A 19,172-nucleotide genomic window follows, 5' to 3' on the forward strand; every position below is an offset into this window, starting at 1 on the left:
CCTTTGATTGAAACCCTGTAGGGAAAATGTGGCTGTTCAGGACTCCTTAGCAACAGTACGTTTCCATGACCTCCTAGCCCAGCTGGATGATCAACACAGCCGCTTCGCCCTGGAAAACAACTTCCTGCTACAACACAACATCCGCAAGATCAAGAGAAACCTCCAGGTGTAGTATGAGCTCAGTCACGTCTGTCCCACGTCTGTGCTTGTATGCTACAGTAATGATCTATAATAACTTTTTTTAGTATTATTCTGGTTATGACCACAGTGTCTGAAGGGTTTTTGGGATTTATAGTAATAAAGTACACACTTTCACAGGACCACTTTCAGGAGGACCCCGTTCACATGGCCATGATCATCTCCAGAAACCTGAAGGAGGAGCAGAAGATTCTGGCTGCTGCCAAAAGCATAGAGGTGCCTTTTATTGACATGCATTGTAATTAACAAAATCACCACACTATCCACGCTGTCAGATATTGTAGGTGATACATAACTGTATATTGGAGTGTTTACATGCTTTAACTGTGAGGTTAAATGAACAGTATTTTCTTCTCAGACCAACAGAGAGAACACACAGACTAGCATGGTTCTGGAGAAACAAAAGCTGGACAACAAAGTCAAAGACATGAAAAACAAGGTTCAGGTGAGTGATCGTTTCCATCATATACTACACTGCTCAAAAAAATAAAGGGAACACTAAAATAACACATCCTAGATCTGAATGAATGAAATATTCTTATTAAATAATTTTTTCTTTACATAGTTGAATGTGCTGACAACAAAATCACACAAAAATGATCAATGGAAATCAAATTTATCAACCCATGGAGGTCTGGATTTGGAGTCACACTCAAAATTAAAGTGGAAAACCACACTACAGGCTGATCCAACTTTGATGTAATGTCCTTAAAACAAGTCAAAATGAGGCTCAGTAGTGTGTGTGGCCTCCACGTGCCTGTATGACCTCCCTACAACGCCTGGGCATGCTCCTGATGAGGTGGCGGATGGTCTCCTGAGGGATCTCCTCCCAGACCTGGACTAAAGCATCCGCCAACTCCTGGACAGTCTGTGGTGCAACGTTGGTGGATGGAGCGAGACATGATGTCCCAGATGTGCTCAATTGGATTCAGGTCTGGGGAACGGGCGGGCCAGTCCATAGCACCAATGCCTTCCTCTTGCAGGAACTGCTGACACACTCCAGCCACATGAGGTCTAGCATTGTCTTGCATTAGGAGGAACCCAGGGCCAACCGCACCAGCATATGGTCTCACAAGGGGTCTGAAGATCTCATCTCGGTACCTAATGGCAAGCACATGGAGGGCTGTGCGGCCCCCCAAAGAAATGCCACCCCACACCATGACTGACCCACCACCAAACTGGTCATGCTGGAGGATGTTGCAGGCAGCAGAACGTTCTCCACGGCGTCTCCAGACTCTGTCACGTCTGTCACATGTGCTCAGTGTGAACCTGCTTTCATGTGAAGAGCACAGGGCGCCAGTGGCGAATTTCCCAATCTTGGTGTTCTCTGGCAAATGCCAAACGTCCTGCACGGTGTTGGGCTGTAAGCACAACCCCTACCTGTGGACGTCGGGCCCTCAAACCACCCTCATGGAGTCTGTTTCTGACCGTTTGAGCAGACACATGCGCATTTGTGGCCTGCTGGAGGTCATTTTGCAGGGCTCTGGCAGTGCTCCTCCTTGCACAAAGGTGGAGGTAGTGGTGCTGCTGCTGGGTTTTTGCCCTCCTACGGCCTCTACCACGTCTCCTGATGTACTGGCCTGTCTCCTGGTAGCGCCTCCATGCTCTGGACACTACGCTGACAGACACAGCAAACCTTCTTGCCACAGCTCGCATTGATGTGCCATCCTGGATGAGCTGCACTACCTGAGCCAGTTGTGTGGGTTGTAGACTCCGTCTCATGCTACCACTAGAGTGGTGAAAGCACCGACAGCATTCAAAAGTGACCAACACATCAGCCAGGAAGCATAGGAACTGAGAAGTGGTCTGTGGAGAACCACTCCTTTATTGGGGGTGTCTTGCTAATTGCCTATAATTTCCACCTTGGAAATTGTCTATTCCATTTGCACAACAGCATGTGAAATTTATTGTCAATCAGTGTTGCTGGACAGTTTGATTTCACAGAAGTGTGATTGACTTGGAGTTACATTGTGTTGTTTAAGTGTTCCCTTTATGAGCAGTGTATATGTTGATTCCGTCAGTGATTTGCAGTACGTGTTCATGCATGTCAGGTTTGCCATCTATCTGATCCAACACGTTTATCTCACTTGCTAGGAAGCGGATCAGAATGTAAAGTCTCTGGAATACCTTCAAGACGAGCATGACTTTAAGGAAAATACTCTTAAGAACAGAGGTGAGGTGTTTTATTCTCTATCTGTAGTAGATCATCTATTTACAGGAATCTGTGTTTATAGTCAGTAAGATCATGTTTTTCCTTCTCCCACTTTAGAACATGAAATGAACGGGCTGACACCGAAACAGCTGGAACACGAGAAGCTGCTGATTGCAGAGATGTGTTTGAAGCTGAAGATCAAGAGAGGGGTAAGAGGGGTCAGGATGAGGTTAAACGGTGACGTTTCATCACGATTTGTTTACGCTTCAATCAACACTAAAACTACATGTATTTTAGTCATTCAGAACATGTGAGTTGTAACTAAGGGGGCTTTCACACCAAATTGGTTTGGTGCGTTTACCCCCTTGGTTTGGTTCTTTGGACTGGTGTGAACATTATATCCGCACTTGGGAGGGCACTAGACAATGCACAGGGGTTCACTCAAAAAGGGTGGTCTCGGTCCAATTCAATTCGTACACTGTTGCGGTTCGCTGCAGGTGAGAATGCAGTCAGCCAAAACACAGGAAAAGAGGTTGCGCATTATTTTTGATTGTTTGACAGCATTTTATTTAATGCTCGCAGCATCATCACTTGAGGTCTCTGAAACATTTTGTGAGTAGCAGCGCATTCGTGAGTGCATCGAATGCAGGTTAGGGGAGCCGGGGGGCTATACCGGGGGGCTATACCGGGGGTATAGCTGAATATAACCTATTCACCTTGCAGTTAGAGCGGCTATTGCGCTACGTTTCCTCCCGCGTGTTGTTGGAAGACCAACGCGAAAGTAATATGAAGATCGGGACACACAAGTGATGCTTTAGAATAATCAGAGATGGATTTAACGTGAGCATTTAAACAAATGACTTTTATGGATACATGGTTTTGTTGAGGAATTTTTAGTTCGTTTGACATTTGGAAATGTGAAACCAATCGGATCAAATAGGGGGGAAAAGACAAAGTAACAAATAGATTAGAACTATATCTCAAAACTATATGTGAAAACGACCTTAGTGTATTATCCAGCAATAACCAGCCCACTCACGTTGAGGAGTAGATAATAACTGTTCTTTGTGTGCATGGACTTTACTTAATTTCCCCCACAGGAAGTGGTTGGCCAGTTGGCGGAGGTGCTCAACATGGCCGAGGCGGTCCAGTCAGACCTGATCTCAGAGGAGCTGGCGGAGTGGAAGAAGAGGCAGCAGATCTCCTGTATCGGAGGACCACCCAACGCATGTCTGGACCAACTGCAGAACTGGTGAGGAGGCTAGTTCATTCTTTCGGGCATCTCTTGTCTGATCAAGCAAAAATATGAATTTAGGAACCCAACAAATAAAGTATTCTTCTTATTCGGCTTCATCTTCTTCTTCCCCTGTAGGTTCACAGCGGTGGCGGAAAGCCTGCAACAGGTGAGGCAGCAGCTGAAGGAGCTCCAGGAACTAGAGCAGAAGTACACATACGACAACGACCCAATCAAACAGCAGAAAGGCTTCCTGGAGGGGCGGGCCCTGACACTGTTCCGGAACCTCCTAGAACAGTGAGTGACACCACTGACACCACATTTGTATTCCAATGTTAAAGGCCCATTCTGTATTTTCGCTGGTGTTTTTGATTATTTTATTGGTTTTTTGATTTTTTTCTCCCCAATTTTGTGGTATCCAATTGGTAGTTTACAGTCTTGTCCCGTCGCTCCAACTCCCGTACGGACTCGGGAGAGGCGAAGGTCGAGAGCCATGCGTCCTCTGAAACACGACCTTGCCAAGGCTCACTGCTTCTTGACACACTGCTCGCTTAACCCAGAAGCCAGCCGCACCAATGTGTTGGAGGAAACACCGTACAACTGGCGATCGCAGTCAGTGTGCATGCTCCCGGCCTCAACAAGGAATCGCTCGACAGTGATGGGACAAGGACATCCCGGCAGGCCAAACCCTCCCCTAACCCGGAGGACACTTGGCCAATTGTGCGCTGCCGCATGGGTCTCAGCCGGCTGTGACATAGGCCGGGGTCGAACCCGGGTCTATAGTGGCGTCTCTAGCACTGCTATGCAGTGCCTTAGACCTCTGAAAGTATTCAGACCCCTTGACTTTTTCCACATTTATGGAAACCACCAGTCTCAACATCAACAGTGAAGAGGCAACTCTGGATGCTGGCCTTCTAGGTAGAGTTCCTCTGTCTAGTGTCTGTGTTCTTTTGCCCATCTTAAACTTGTATTTGTATTGGCCAGTCTGAGATATGTCTTTTTCTTTGCAAATCTGCCTAGAAGGCCAGCTTCCCGGAGTCGCCTCTTCACTGTTGACGTTGAGACTGGTGTTTTACGGGGACTATTTAATGAAGTTGCCAGTTGCGACTTGTGAGGTGTATTTTTCTCAAGCTAGACACTCTAATGTACTTGTCCTCTTGCTCAGTTGTGCACCGGGCCTTCCACTTCTCTTTCTATTCTGGTTAGAGACAGTTTGCACTCTTCTGTGAAGGGAGTAGTACACAGCGTTGTACGAGATCAGTTTCTTGGCAATTTCTCGCATGGAATTGCCTTCATTTCTCAGAACAAGAATAGACTGATGAGTTTCAGAAGAAAGTTCTTTGTTTCTGGCCATTTTGAGCCTGTAATCGAACCCACAAATGCTGATGCTCCAGATACTCAACTAGTCTAAAGAAGGCCAGTTTTATTGCTTCTTTAATCAGGACAACAGTTTTCAGCTGTGCTAACATAATTGCAAAATGGTTTTCGAATGAGAAATTTGCCTTTTAAAATGATGAACTTGGATTAACACAACGTGCCATTGGAACACAGGAGTGATGGTTGCTGATAATGGGCTTCTGTACGCCTATGTAGATATTCCATAAAAAATCTGCTGTTTCCAGCTACAATAGACATTTATAACATTTACAATGTCTGCACATTATTTCTGATCAATTTGATGTTATTTTAATGGACAAAAAATGTGCTTTTCTTTCAAAAACAAGGACATTTCTAAGTGACCCCAAACTTTTGAACGGTAGTGTATATATACTGTATATTCTACCCATTTGTTCTTGAAGAATATCTAAATGCCTCTATACAGTATATCCCCTCTAAATTCCTTGTGTCTATGGTGTTTCTCAGTTCCTTAGTGGTGGAGAGACAGCCCTGTATGCCCACACATCCACAGAGACCTCTGGTGCTGAAGACACAGGTGCAGTTCACTGTCAAGCTCCGGTAAGCACAACACAACAGCACCTCCCGTCTGTAGTTCCTCCCGTCAGTAGTTCCTATGAATCTGTCCAGACCTGGTTGAGTTTTGATTTGCATTTTCTCTCTAGATTTCTTGTGAAGCTCCAGGAATTCAACTATCAGCTCAAAGTGAAAGCTTTGTTTGACAAGTAAGTGGATGAGTGTGGTAGAATATATATGTTTGTGCGTTGTTATGTCCTGCTCTTGAATTTGTGATGTGAATACATAACTAAAGAAGGAATGCACATTGTGTTTTCTCTCCAGGGACGTTACAGAAAAGAAAGGCTTTCGTAAGTTCAACATATTGGGCACCAACACAAAAGTTCTGAATATGGAGGAGTCAAATGGAAGTTTGGCTGCAGAGTTTCGCCATTTGGTAAGCTGGCACCATTTACAAATGGCATACAGGGCATTACACCTGAATGAGTTGTCCCGATTTTCCATTTGGACCTGCACTGTCATCACTCCTTACAGTTTATTCTCTGGTCTCAACACAGCAACTGAAAGAGCAGAAAGTAGCCGGCAACAGAACAAACGAGGTGAGAGATTACCTGGGTTATATGAATGTCCTATAATGACAAGGTGATCAGTTACAGTCAATTCATTCCGATAGATATGAGAAGTGCTAAGTACAGCGTGGCACTGAGTCCTAGGGTGCGTCACAATGATTACTCTTTTCTCCTGAAGAGTGCACTCGTTCACCACTTCCCACATATGTTAAAGCATTGAATTGGTATGGTTCTTAGGGAGTTTCCATCATATTTCTCATACCAGTCATTTCCCATTCAAATCAGGGAAGTGAACAAGTGCAGACTTTGAGGAAGGCAAGACAATTGGGACATAGTCCCTAATTGTGTTGCTGTCTGACCATGTTATTCCAGGGGCCTCTCATTGTGACAGAGGAGCTGCACTGCATCTGCTTTGAGTCTGAACTCAACCAGTCAGGTCTGGAGCTCAAGCTAGAGGTAAGTGGTCTGAAATATAGTTCAGAAAGGAAACACCAAGTAGAATTTAATAATATATATTTTTTTACAATTTATTTAAGAATGAATAATGCAAGTCGTGGCAATATAGGCTCTACTCCTTCAGGGTAGCTCACTGCCCATGCAAAGTGTCAATATCTAAAATTACCTACAAGCAGGAAAACAGAACCTAACAGGTCGAGGCTGGGGTGATGGTGGGAGTAAAGAAGCAAACGGATACTAGCAGGATGCAGGCAGCAGGATGTGTTAGCAGAATCAGTCATCTTAAATAGAACGCCAAATAAGGTGAAGGGGATCGTTACTAGCATCTAATTTGTGCCATCTCAGCTGATGCTGAAGCGGGCACTCTGCTTCCTTTTCTGAACTGGCTTCACTTTATTTCAGAAAACAAACACCACATAGAAATATGTTTAACCATTTATTAAATAATGAATATTTCAAGTCTTGGCGATATAGGCTCTGTTACATCAGGGGAGCTCACTGCAACAAGCAAAGCGTTAATATATAAAATTACCTACATGCTATACCAATCCCCCAAATCAGCAGAACCATACACCATACACACTATGTGTCGCTACTGCAGAAAGTGCCATTGAGACATGATCAAATAGACCAGCTAGGTCATCCTACCATTACAAGACTATACAATGTGTGAATATGAACCATGTGTAGAATGCGCTGTGCAACGTATGTCTTGAACAGTGCCTTGCAAAAGCATTCATCCCCCTTGGCGTTTTTCCTATTTTGTTGCATTACAACCTGTAATTGAAATAGATTTTTATTTGGATTTCATGTAATGGACATAAACAAAATAGTCCAAATTGGTGAAGTGAAATGAAAAAATACTTGTTTCAAGAAATGATACAAAATAAAAAACTGAAAAGTGGTGCGTGCATATGTATTCACCCCTTTGTTATGAAGCCGAGTTCAAACAGGTGCAGTTAATACAGGTAATGAGTGGAGAACAGGAGGGCTTCTTAAAGAAAAACTAACAGGACTGTGAGAGCCGGAATTCTTACTGGTTGGTAGGTGATCAAATACTTATGTCATGCAATAAAATGCTAATTAATTACTTAAAAATCATACAATGTGATTTTCTGGATTTTGTCTCTCACAGTTGAAGTGTACCTATGATAAAAATGACAGACCGCTACATGCTTTGTAAGTAGGAAAACCTGCAAAATCGGCAGTGTATCAAATACATCCCACGGAGCACCATTCAATCCATTATTTAAAAAATTGAAAGAATATGGCACCATAACAAACCTGTCAAGAGCGAGCCGCCCACCAAAACTTACAGACCAGGCAAGGAGGGCATTAATCAGAGAGGCAACAAAGAGACAGACGATAACCCTGAAGGAGCTGCAAAGCTCCACCGTGGAGATTGGAGTATCTGTCCATAGGACCACTTAGTACACTCCACAGAGCTGGGCTTTACCGAAGAGTGGCCAGAAAAATAGATATTGCTTAATGAAAAAAATAAGCAAACACGTTTGTTGTTCGCCAAAAGTGGGAGACTCCACAAACATATGGAAGAAGGTACTCTGGTCAGATGAGACTAAAATTGAGCTTTTTGACCAAGGAAAGCGCTATATCTGGTGCAAACCCAACACCTCATTACCCAGAGAATACCATCCCCACAGTGAAGCATGGTGGTGGCAGCATCATGCTGTGGGGATATTTTTCATCGGCAGGGACAGGGAAACTGGTCAGAATTGAAGGAATAATGGGTGACGCTAAATACAGGGAAATTCTTGAGGGAAACCTGTTTCAGTCTTCCAGAGACTGGGACGGAGGCTCACCTTCCAGCGGGACAATGACCCTAAGCATACTGCTAAAACAACACTTGAGTGGTTTAAGGGAAAACATTTAAATGTATTGGAAAGGCCTAGTCAAAGCCCAGACCTCAATCCAATTGAGAATCTGTGGTATGACTTAAAGATTGCTGTACACCAGCGGAACCCATCCAACTTGAAGGAGCTGGAGCAGTTTTGCCTTGAAGAATGGGAAAAAATCCCAGTGGCAAGATGTGCCAAGCTTATAGAGACATACCCCCAAGGCTTGCAGCTGTAATTGCTGCAAAATGTGTCTCTACAAAGTATTGACTTTGGTTGGGGGGGTGAATTGTTATGCACGCTCAAGTTCATTTTTTTTTTGTCTTGTTTGTTTCACAATAAAAAATATTTTGCATCTTCAAAATGTTGTGTAAATCAAATGTCACAAATCCCCCCAAAATCCACTTTAATTCCAGGTTGTAAGGCAACAAAATAGGAAAAATGCCGGGGGGGGGGGATACTTTCGCAAGCCACTATAGTTCTCATATGACACTGGGTACCCTTGCTTGAGGCATGGGGAGCTGTTATCTTAGGACAAATATACTATCTTAACTAGCAACCGTAAGCAGTATGGACCCAACCGCCCTGGAGACGCACCGCCGGGTGCTCACACTGAAACTAAATGAGTAATCATCTGACGGGTCAGCATAAGGAGATCTTTTTTTACAGTGCCTTCAGAAAGTATTCAGACCCCTTGACCCTAGATGTTAAAATGTGAGTGTCCATAATGCAAACAGTACTTAAGAGATAATGCAAGATGAAAGGGAAGGAGCACTTAGTGTATCTCAGACTGAAGAACCCATAAATCCTTTGGAAAAGTGCAATGCAACACTTTTGCCGAGAGAGAGACAGAGAGAGAGAGAGACAGAGAGATGCATATTAGTTAGCTCAGAACAGAAGCGGCAAGTATAGCTATAATTGCACACTATTTCAGACCTGCACGTTAAATTGAGTGTTTTTAGCTAAATGTATAAGGGAAGGTTCCAGAATGATTAACCTACAGTCAGAATATGTACGGAATTCTAAGTGTGACTGCCGGTGCAAGTCACACTAGCTAATGTGACTGGAAGACACCGTAAATGTATAGCTGATACTATAGTGTCTTGCAGCGGTCTGGTGTCCTGCGCGACACATAATAGGCTACTATCTAGATTGATTGCTGCGCTAAACAAATTTGCGGCCGCATGAGACCAAATACTATCAAATCGCCGCGATAAGCACCAACCTGCTCATGTCATCAAGAAAACATTGGTACTCGCTGTATATCGACGCATAAAGGCTAGTGTAGGCTACTTCCTCCTGTATAGGCGAGCGCACAGACCCTGCCCGATACTGGCATTGGAAATAAAAACAAATAAAGTATACAATACTCTCGAGACAAATCTACGAGCTAGCTAGTTGTAGCCGCTATTGACAACAGCAGAGCACCGACGTGGATTGATCCTCGCAGCCAGACATGCCACATGAGCATATTGAATGAGGTTCAACCACAGCTAGCAAGCATTCGCAAAGAAAATTCATATCAGAAAAAGGCAGCATAGTGAGAAACGGCTAGTTACAGCAGCAGCATCAATGCTGCAAAAGAAGCAAACGCATACTAGCAATCACAGCTGAGGCGGGGACTCAGGTTCCCTATCTGAACTGGATTCTATTTATATTAGGCCTACACTCCCATTTTCATAAGGTCCAACAGCACTCTGACCTTATTTAATTTGACATTCTCTGGCCTCTGGTCCTTCTTAGACCATCTCCCTGCCCATCGTGGTCATCTCCAACGTCAGCCAGTTGCCCAGTGGCTGGGCCTCCATCCTGTGGTACAACATGCTTACCAGCGAGTCCAAGGTAGTACAATGCATTCATTCAATTGAACCTTTATGTATACATGTTATTTTCATTGAGATCAGATCTCATTGCAAGAGAGACCTGTTCAGAAGGCCCACGCATTAGCCAGTCTAAATCAGATTTAAAAAAATTGACAGTACACAAACGCACTGCTCTCCTTTTCTGTCTCGCTCATTTTCCCTGGTCTGTCCCAGAACCTGAAGTTCTTCCTGAGCCCTCCTGCAGCGTCCTGGGGTCAGCTGTCTGAGGTGCTGAGCTGGCAGTTCTCCTCTGTCACCAAGAGAGGACTCAATGAAGAGCAGCTAGGCATGCTGGCCGACAAACTACTGGGTGAGTCATGATGGGGGGGGATTGGCTTTTGTTATGTTACCATACTTCTAATAACATTGCTGGTTGATTTACAAACTCCCGATACTTCATGATGAGATTAACCTAGATACATTTACTAACAGGCCAGAAAGCACAGAGGAATCCTGAGGGCCTTATCCCCTGGACCAAGTTCTGTAAGGTAGGTCATGACTACAATATACAGAATACAACATCTTTACAGTTGTAATATAGAAGGACCTAGTAATCCATCTAGACATCTGAAGACACATTGTCTACTGTAGAGTCTCAGTGAGAAGAGCTTTCCCTTCTGGCTGTGGATCGAAGCTATCCTGGACCTCATCAAGAGACACCTGCTGTCCCTGTGGAACGATGGGTGAGTTAGTTCTTTATCAGTCGGTTGAACATTATCATTATCTGCGTTAGCAGAATGGTGTCTATAGCTGCAATTTCTCAGCACAAAAGCAAACAACTACACTGTTAAGCTCTAATTAGCTGAGGAACCGTCAATTCGGTTCTCTTATATCGAGAGGCAGAGTTGTTTTGATAACTGGTTGAGGAATTTGGTAGCAACAGCATTGAGTCACAATCAGTCGATTCTTGTAAAAATGGAAAAAGTCGGTGTTTGTATTCGATAAAGGTTTGTATTAAAAGTATGAATTTCAGCACACCGCAGTTGTATAGGACAAACATGGGTACAGGTGAGCGTTTTCAGAATTTACATTTTTACGACAATCAATTGATGGTGACTCAATGTTGTTGCTAGCAAATCCCGCGACCAGTTATTAAAACTCAACTCCGCCTCGATATAAGAGAACGGAGTTGCGCGTTCCTCTTGCTAGCTCTAATGGACTACCAGGGACCACACATGGCTGAATCAGGTACAGTGCATTCGGAAAGTATTCAGGCCCCTTCCCCTTTTCCACATTTTGTTACTTTACAGACTTATTCTAAAATGGATTCAACAAAAATCCTAGTCAATCACAGTACCCCATAATGACCAAGCGAAAACAGGCTTTTAGAAATTTATTAAGACCCTTTGCTATGAGACTCGAAATTGAGCTCAGGTGCATCCTGTTTCCGGTGATCATCCTTCAGATGTTGCTACAAGTTGATTGGAGTCCACCTGTGGTAAATTCATTTGATTGGACATGATTTGGAAAGGCACACACCTGTGTATATAAGGTCCCACAGTTGACAGTGCATGTCAGAGCAAAAACCAAGCCAAGAGGTCGAAGGAATTGTCTGTAAAGCTCCTAGACAGGATTGTGATGAGGTACAGATCTGGGGAAGAGTACCAAAAAATGTCTGCAGCATTGAAGGTCCCCAAGAACAGATTGGCCTCCATCATTCTTAAATGGAAGAAGTTTGGAACCACCAAGACTCTTGCAAGAGCTGGCCGCCCGGCCAAACTGAGAAATCGGGGGAGAAGGGCCTTCGTCAGGGAGGTGACTAAGAAACCGATGGTCACGTTGACAGAGCTTTAGAGTTCCTCTGTGGAGATGGGAGAACCTTCCAGAAGGACTACTATCTCTGCAGCACTCCACCAATCAAGCCTTTATGGTAGAGTGGCCAGATGGAAGCCACTCTTCAGTAAAAGGCAAATGACAGTCTGCTTGGAGTTTTTCAAAAGGCAACTAAAGGACTCGCAGACCATGAGAAACAAGATGGCGCCAGAGAGGATGGCTGCCACTTTATTGGATCTTAACCATCCGTGCCATTTTTTTTCTTCCCCACATTGTATATATAAAAAAATCTTACCTAATGTTGCTGCTACCTTCTCTTATGACCGAAAAGAGCTTCTGGACATCAATAGCGACTACTAACCTTGAATTGGACTAATCATTTTTCATTTATGAGTTGGACGAGAAGGATTTACTCCAGACACCCGAACAGGCCCTCATCCCCGTAAGACAAGGCGTAGCGGTCTATGTATATTTGTAAACAACAGCTGGTGCACGATATCTAAAGGAAGTCTCTCAAGGTTTTCCTCGCCTGAGGTAGAGTATCTCATGATAAGCTGTCGACCACACTATCTACCTAGAGAGTTTATTTGTATTTTTCGTAGCTGTCTACATACCACCACAGACCGACGCAATGAGCTGTATACCGCCATAAGCAAACAGGAAAATGCTCATCCAGGGGCGGCGCTCCTAGTGGCCGGGGACTTTAATGCAGGGAAACTTAAATCAGTTTTACCTCATTTCTTTCAGCATGTTAAATGTGCAACCAGAGGGGAAAATAACTTTATACCAACTTTACTCCACACACAGATGCGTACAAAGCTCTCCCTCGCCCTCCATTTAGCAAATGTGACGATAATTCTATCCTGATTCCTGCTTACAAGCAAAAATTCAAGCAGGACGCACCAGTGACTCGGTCAATAAAAAAGTGGTCAGATGAAGCAGATGCTAAAATACAGACAGACTGTTTTGCTAACACAGACTGGAATATGTTCCAGGATTCTTCCGATGAGGATTGAGGAGTACACCACATCAGTCACTGGCTTCATCAATAAGTGCATTGATGACATCGTCCCCACATTGACTGTACGTACATACCCCAACCAGAAGTCATGGATTACAGGCAACATCCGCACTGAGCTAAAAGGTAGAGCTGCCACTTTCAAGGAGCGGGACTCTAACCCAGAAACGTATAAGATATCCCGCTATGCCCTCCAACGAACCATCAAACAGGCGAAGTGTCAATAGAGAACTAAGATCGTACTACACCGGCTCAGATGCTCGTCGGATGTGTCAGGGCTTGCAAACTATTATAGACTACAAAGGGAAGCTCAGCCGAGAGCTGCCCAGTGTCACGAGCCTACCAGACGAGCTAAATAACTTATATGCTTGCTTCGAGGCAAGTAGCACTGAAACATGCATGAGAGCATCAGCTGTTCCGAACAACTTTGTGATCACCCTCTCTGCAGCCGATGTGGGACCATCATAGTCCCTGTGCCCAAGAACACCAAGGTAACCTGTCTAAATGTCTTCCGCCCCGTAGCACTCACGTCTGTAGCCATGAAGTTCTTTGAAAGGCTAGTCATGGCTAACATCAACACCATTATCCAAGAAATCCTAGACCCACTCCAATTTGCCTACCACCCTAACAGATCCACAGATTATGCAATCTCTATTGCACTGCACTCTGCCCTTTCACACCTGGACGAAAGGAACACCTATGTGAGAATGCTATTCATTGACTACAGCTCAGCGTTCAACACCATAGTGCCCTCAAAGCTCATCACTAAGCTAAGGACCCTGGGACTATACAACTCCCTCTGCAACTGGATCCTGGACTTCCTGACGGGCCGCCCCCAGGTGGTAAAGGTAGGTAACAACACATCCGCCACGCTGATCCTCAACATGGGGGCCTTTAGGGGTGTGTGCTCAGTCCCCTCCTGTACTCCCTGTTCACTCATGACTTCAGGCACGACTCCAACACCATCATTAAGTTTGCCGATGACACAACAGTGGTAGGCCTGATCACCGACAACGATGAGACAGCCTATAGGGAGGAGGTCAGACACCTGACTGCGTGGGGCAAGGACAACAACCTCTCCCTCAACATGATCAAGACAAAGGGCACAAAACATATTCCCCCTCAGGAGACTGAAAATATTTGGCATGGGTTCTCAGATCCTCAAGGTTCTACAGCTGCACCATCAAGAGCATCCTGACGGGTTGCATCATTGCCTGGTATGGCAACTGCTCGGCTACTACAGTGGGTAGTGCGTACGGCCCAGTACATCACCGGGGCCAAGCTTCCTGCCATCCAGGAATCTCTATACCAGGCGGTGTCAGAGGAAGGCCCTACAAATTGTCAGACTACCAGTCACCCTAGTCATAGACTGTTCTCTCTACTAATGTATGGCAAGCGGAACTGGAGTGTGAAGTCTAGGTCCAAAAGGCTTCTAAACAGCTTCTACCCCAAAAACATAAAACTCCTGAACATCTAATCAAATGGCTACCCAGACTATTTGCATTGCCCCCCCTTCTACACTGGTGTTACTATCTATGCATAGTCACTTTAATAACTCGTATCTACATGTACATATTACCTTGACTAACCAGACTAACACATTGACTCTCTACCGGTACCCCCTGTATATAGCCTCACTATTGTTATTTTACTGCTGCTCTTTAATTATTTGTTACTTTTATTTATTTCATTTTTGGGGTGTATTTTAACAAAAAACTGCTTTATTGGTTAAGAGTTTGTAAGTAAGCATTTATCTGTAAGGTACACCTGTTGTATTCAGTGCATGTGACAAATTAAATTTGATTTGATAAAACCAAGATTGAACACTTTGACCTGAATGCCAAGCGTCACGTCTGGAGGAAACCTGGCACCAGTGAAGAATGGCGGTGGCAGCATCATGCTGTGAGTATGATTTTCAGCGGCAGGGACTGGGAGACTAGTCAGGATCGAGGGAAAGATGAACAGAGCAAAGTACAGAGAGATTCTTGAAGAAAACCTGCTCCAGAGTGCTCAGGACCTGAACCAGACTTGAACCCAATCGAACATCTCTGAAGAGACCAGAGACCTGTAAATAGCTGTGCAGTGACTCTCCCCATCCAACCTGACAGAGCTTGAGAGGATCTGCCGAGAAGAATTGGAGAAACTCACCAAATACAGGTGTGCCAAGCTTGTAGCATCATACACAAGACAACTTGAGTCTGTAATCTCTTCCAAAGGAGCTTCAATATGATGTGAAATGTGATATTTCCGTTATTTTTTTTTTAATCATTTCTAAAAACCTGTTTCTGCTTTGTCATTATGGGGTAGATTAATGAGTAAAAAAAACAATTGATTCCCTTTTAGAATGAAGCTTTAACGTAACAAAATGTGGAAAAAGTCAAGGGGTCTGAATACTTTCCAATGCACTGTACATTTACAGAATTTTTGGACAATGTGAATTTCCCCTGTCAAATAAACGTGGAGGTTAAGAAATGTTTATTTTCTTTTTCTCACCCACACAGTTGCATCCTGGGCTTTGTGAGTAAGGAGAGGGAGAAGGCCCTGCTGACTGGGAAGTGTCCAGGCACGTTCTTGCTGCGCTTCAGTGAGAGTAGCAGAGACGGAGCCATCACATTCACTTGGGTGGAACACGACCAATACAGTCAGTCTGTGAAAACACACACCACACACACAGCGGCCCTGTAGCCAATTACAATTAAAAGGTTGATATATTTTGAGATGTGTGTTTTCACAGATAAGCCTGTATTCCATGCAGTGGAGCCCTACACCAAGAAGGAACTGTCTGCAGTCTCTCTGCCTGACATCATCCGCACCTACAAGGTGATGGCAGCTGAGAACATCCCAGAGAACCCACTCCGCTTCCTCTACCCAGACATCCCCAAAGACAAGTCCTTCGGAAAGTACTACGCTAGGGCCTCAGAGGGTAAGCAGCCAGTGACCACTTTGTTTTTCAATCCTCTGTGAATATTATAATAAATAATATATGCCATTTAGCAGACACTTTTTTTTATCCAAAGCGACTCCAAAGTCATACGTGTATACATTTTACGTGTGAGTGGTCCCAGAATAAAGAAGCATTACTGAAATCTATTTCCATTGTCCCACAAAGTGGCTGAAAATTCTTCTCTCTTCAGTTTGCTCCTCAATCATTCAACTTGGTAGCAATAGTGTTATTTCTGATTTACACAAAGCCCCTGTAAGGACCCGGATGTCTGTTTGGTAGACCATCGGGGTTGTGTTTTATGACCAACCTCTCTATCAATCTATTTTCTCTATATAGCATTGAATGACCATAGAAATTGGCTATAGATCACAGACAGATCTGGGACAAGTGGTCTTTATATCACTGGTCCACCATTTTTTTTTTTTCAGCATCAGAGCCCATGGATGTGGAGAGCTCCAGCAGCACAGGATACATGAAGACAGAACTCATATCAGTGTCAGAAGTGTAAGTCTCGAGTATCCTTCATAATACTCAATATTCATTTCGTTAAAGGTAAAGATGCTATAAAATTCTTTATTTGTGTTTGCAATAGTCTGGTTTGAGTATGATTTTATAATCTGATTTAACTGTTATTTTCACAATGTATTCTAGTCACCCATCTAGACTGCAAGACAACATGATGCCCATGCCGCCAGACGTGTTCGTAGAGCTGAAGAGGAGCGTTGCACCAGTGTTCCAGTGTTGGACTGGTCCTAAGGAAATTGATGCTGTGGTGAGTAAAACTTCCCCTCTGGTGTTTATTCAATTCAATTCAATTGCAGTCTGATGCCAAACACTTAAGAATTGAACAATGCATTCATTTGCGAATATGTCCCTTGAATTTCTCGTCCATTGTTGTTCTTTATCACACTACTTGCCTCAGACGTCTGATCTCGGAGAGTTTTTAGCTGAAGACTTTCAGGTATTGTCAATGGTGCCGGTTTCTCCGAATAAGCATGTCTTTGCTAGTAATAACAGGCTGTGGGCGATGTTTCAATAGTGCCAAATAATCACCGGTACCTACTGTAGTAACCTGCGGTACAATTGTTTTGTGTTTTCAGCATGAGGCTCATGTATGCATGATTGTCTGTAGTCTGCTACATTTCCTAACCAGTATGCAAACATCCTCTAAAAATGCTTCAATCCCTTCAGATTGGAATGAATGTGTGTATTGCAAATTCAATGTCATCATGGTGCCATTTATTTTGTCCCTCTGACCAATGGTAGTTTTGCATCCATAAAGACATTTTGCTCATGTTGACATTTTATCCATCCCTCTGTAGATGTTTGAGAACACACCTGACTTGGACTGCAACTGAGCCAACAGACATGTGGGACCTGATCTTTTAGTTTTATACTGAAGCCTATTTCATTTCCATCCTTTACCCTCCTTGAACTTCAGTAGTCACGTTCCAGAACAAATACACTTTTTTGTTTGTACCGAGTCAGTTTTAGAAATATACATTACACTTATAAATTATTATATATATATATATATATATTACACAATGAATAATTTGGTGATAATGTGCATGAACATAAAGCACTTAGCTAACTACTGTAACATTTGTATAATGAATGAATAGGGACTCCTATGTCTTTCCATGCCAATATTCAACAGCATACAGTCCTGTGTGGTTAACTTGCGACGCCGGGGTTGTGGGATCGATTGTCATGGGGGACCAGTTAAAAGTGTGAAAATGTATGCACTCACTACTGTAAGTCACTCTGGATAAGAGCGTCTACTAAATGACTCCAAAAAGGGAATAAAGGGAGATCTCATCCATCTTTAAAATGATATCTTTATTGTTTGATCATTGAAATAAATACAGTACCAGTCAAAAGTTTGGACATACCTACTCATTCCAGGGTTTTTCTTTATTTTTTACTATTTTCTACATTGTAGAATAATAGTGAAGACAAACTATGCCGCACCAATGTGTCGGAGGAAACACCGTGCACCTGGCAACCTTGGTTAGCGTGCACTGCGCCCGGCCCGCCACAGAAGTCACTGGTGCGCGATGAGACAAGGATATCCCTACCGGCCAAACCCACCCTAACGATGCTAGGCCGACCTCCCGGTTGCGACAGAGCCTGGACCTCACAGTTTTCTCATCTTTTTCATCGCCCCAGTCTGAGGTCCTGAGCGCTCTGGAGCAGGTTTTCATCAAGGATCTCTATACTTTGCTCCATTAATCTTTCCCTCGATCCTGACTAGTCTCACAATCCCCGCCGCTGAAAAACATCACCACAGCATGGTGCTGCCACCACCATGCTTCACCGTAGGAATGGTGACAGGTTTCTTCCAGATGTGACACTTGGCATTCAGGCCAAAGAGTTAAATCTTGGTTTCATCAGACCAGAGAATCTTGATCCTCATAATCTGAGAGTCCTTTAGGTGCCTTTTGGCAAATTCCAAGCGGGCTGTAATGTGCCTTGTACTGAGAAGTGGCTTCCGTCTAATGTGTGCGCTGGGAGTCGGGAAGCAGGTTTAGGGAGTGAATCATTTAATAAATAAACCAAACATAATACAGAACAAGAAACACGAACAATGCACAGACATGAATCTGTGACAGAAACAATAACCCCTGGGGAAGGATCCAAAGGGAGTGACATGTATAGGGAAGGTAATCATGCAGGTGATGGAGTCCAATACTGCAGAAATGTTTTTGTACCCTTCCCCAGATCTATGCCTCGACACAATCCTGTCTCTGAGCTTTACGGACAATTTCTTTGACCTCATGGCTTGATTTTTGCTCTGACATACACTGTCAACCGTGGGACCTTATTATAGACAGGTGTGTGCCTTTCCAAGTCATGTCAAATAAATTGAATTTACCACAGGTGGACTCCAATCAAGTTGTCGCAACGTCTGAAGTATGATCAATGGAAACAGGATGCACCGGAGCTCAATTTGGAGTTTCATAGCAAAGGGTCTGAATACTTAAGTAAATGTATTTTTTATTTTTTATTATTATAAATGTTCAACCATTTCTAAAAAACTGTTTTCACCTTGTCATTATGGGGTATTGTGTGTAGATTGATGAGGGGGGGGGGGACTATTTAATCCATCTTCGAATAAGGCTGTAATGTAACAAAATGTGGAAAAACTCATACTTTCCGAATGCACTGTATGCTAATAAAATGACATAAATAAAATCCA

General features: G+C 43.7%; 1 protein-coding gene across 2 annotated transcripts in view; it reads left to right on the forward strand.

The window, feature by feature from the left end:
- The window catches only part of LOC109906681 (signal transducer and activator of transcription 1-alpha/beta-like), a 28,576-nt gene extending 9,404 nt beyond the window's left edge, over positions 1-19,172 (forward strand). Inside the window, exons 3-24 of one of the 2 annotated variants that reach the window (XM_020504514.2) lie at positions 22-166; positions 319-414; positions 557-643; positions 2,293-2,371; positions 2,468-2,559; positions 3,451-3,602; positions 3,723-3,881; positions 5,448-5,540; positions 5,645-5,704; positions 5,820-5,931; positions 6,053-6,094; positions 6,437-6,520; positions 10,117-10,215; positions 10,410-10,545; positions 10,668-10,723; positions 10,827-10,918; positions 15,528-15,667; positions 15,761-15,949; positions 16,399-16,474; positions 16,622-16,742; positions 16,893-16,931; positions 17,293-19,172. In XM_020504514.2, coding sequence (XP_020360103.1) covers positions 22-166; positions 319-414; positions 557-643; positions 2,293-2,371; positions 2,468-2,559; positions 3,451-3,602; positions 3,723-3,881; positions 5,448-5,540; positions 5,645-5,704; positions 5,820-5,931; positions 6,053-6,094; positions 6,437-6,520; positions 10,117-10,215; positions 10,410-10,545; positions 10,668-10,723; positions 10,827-10,918; positions 15,528-15,667; positions 15,761-15,949; positions 16,399-16,474; positions 16,622-16,742; positions 16,893-16,931; positions 17,293-17,328 — 2,185 coding nt within the window. In that variant the 3' untranslated portion in view covers positions 17,329-19,172. The remainder of the gene's footprint in view (positions 1-21; positions 167-318; positions 415-556; positions 644-2,292; positions 2,372-2,467; positions 2,560-3,450; positions 3,603-3,722; positions 3,882-5,447; positions 5,541-5,644; positions 5,705-5,819; positions 5,932-6,052; positions 6,095-6,436; positions 6,521-10,116; positions 10,216-10,409; positions 10,546-10,667; positions 10,724-10,826; positions 10,919-15,527; positions 15,668-15,760; positions 15,950-16,398; positions 16,475-16,621; positions 16,743-16,892; positions 16,932-17,292) is intronic. The other variant, XM_020504515.2, reaches the window with a different exon arrangement.

The sequence above is a fragment of the Oncorhynchus kisutch genome, linkage group LG16 (genome assembly GCF_002021735.2).
Source record: "Oncorhynchus kisutch isolate 150728-3 linkage group LG16, Okis_V2, whole genome shotgun sequence".
Lineage (NCBI taxonomy): Eukaryota > Metazoa > Chordata > Actinopteri > Salmoniformes > Salmonidae > Oncorhynchus > Oncorhynchus kisutch.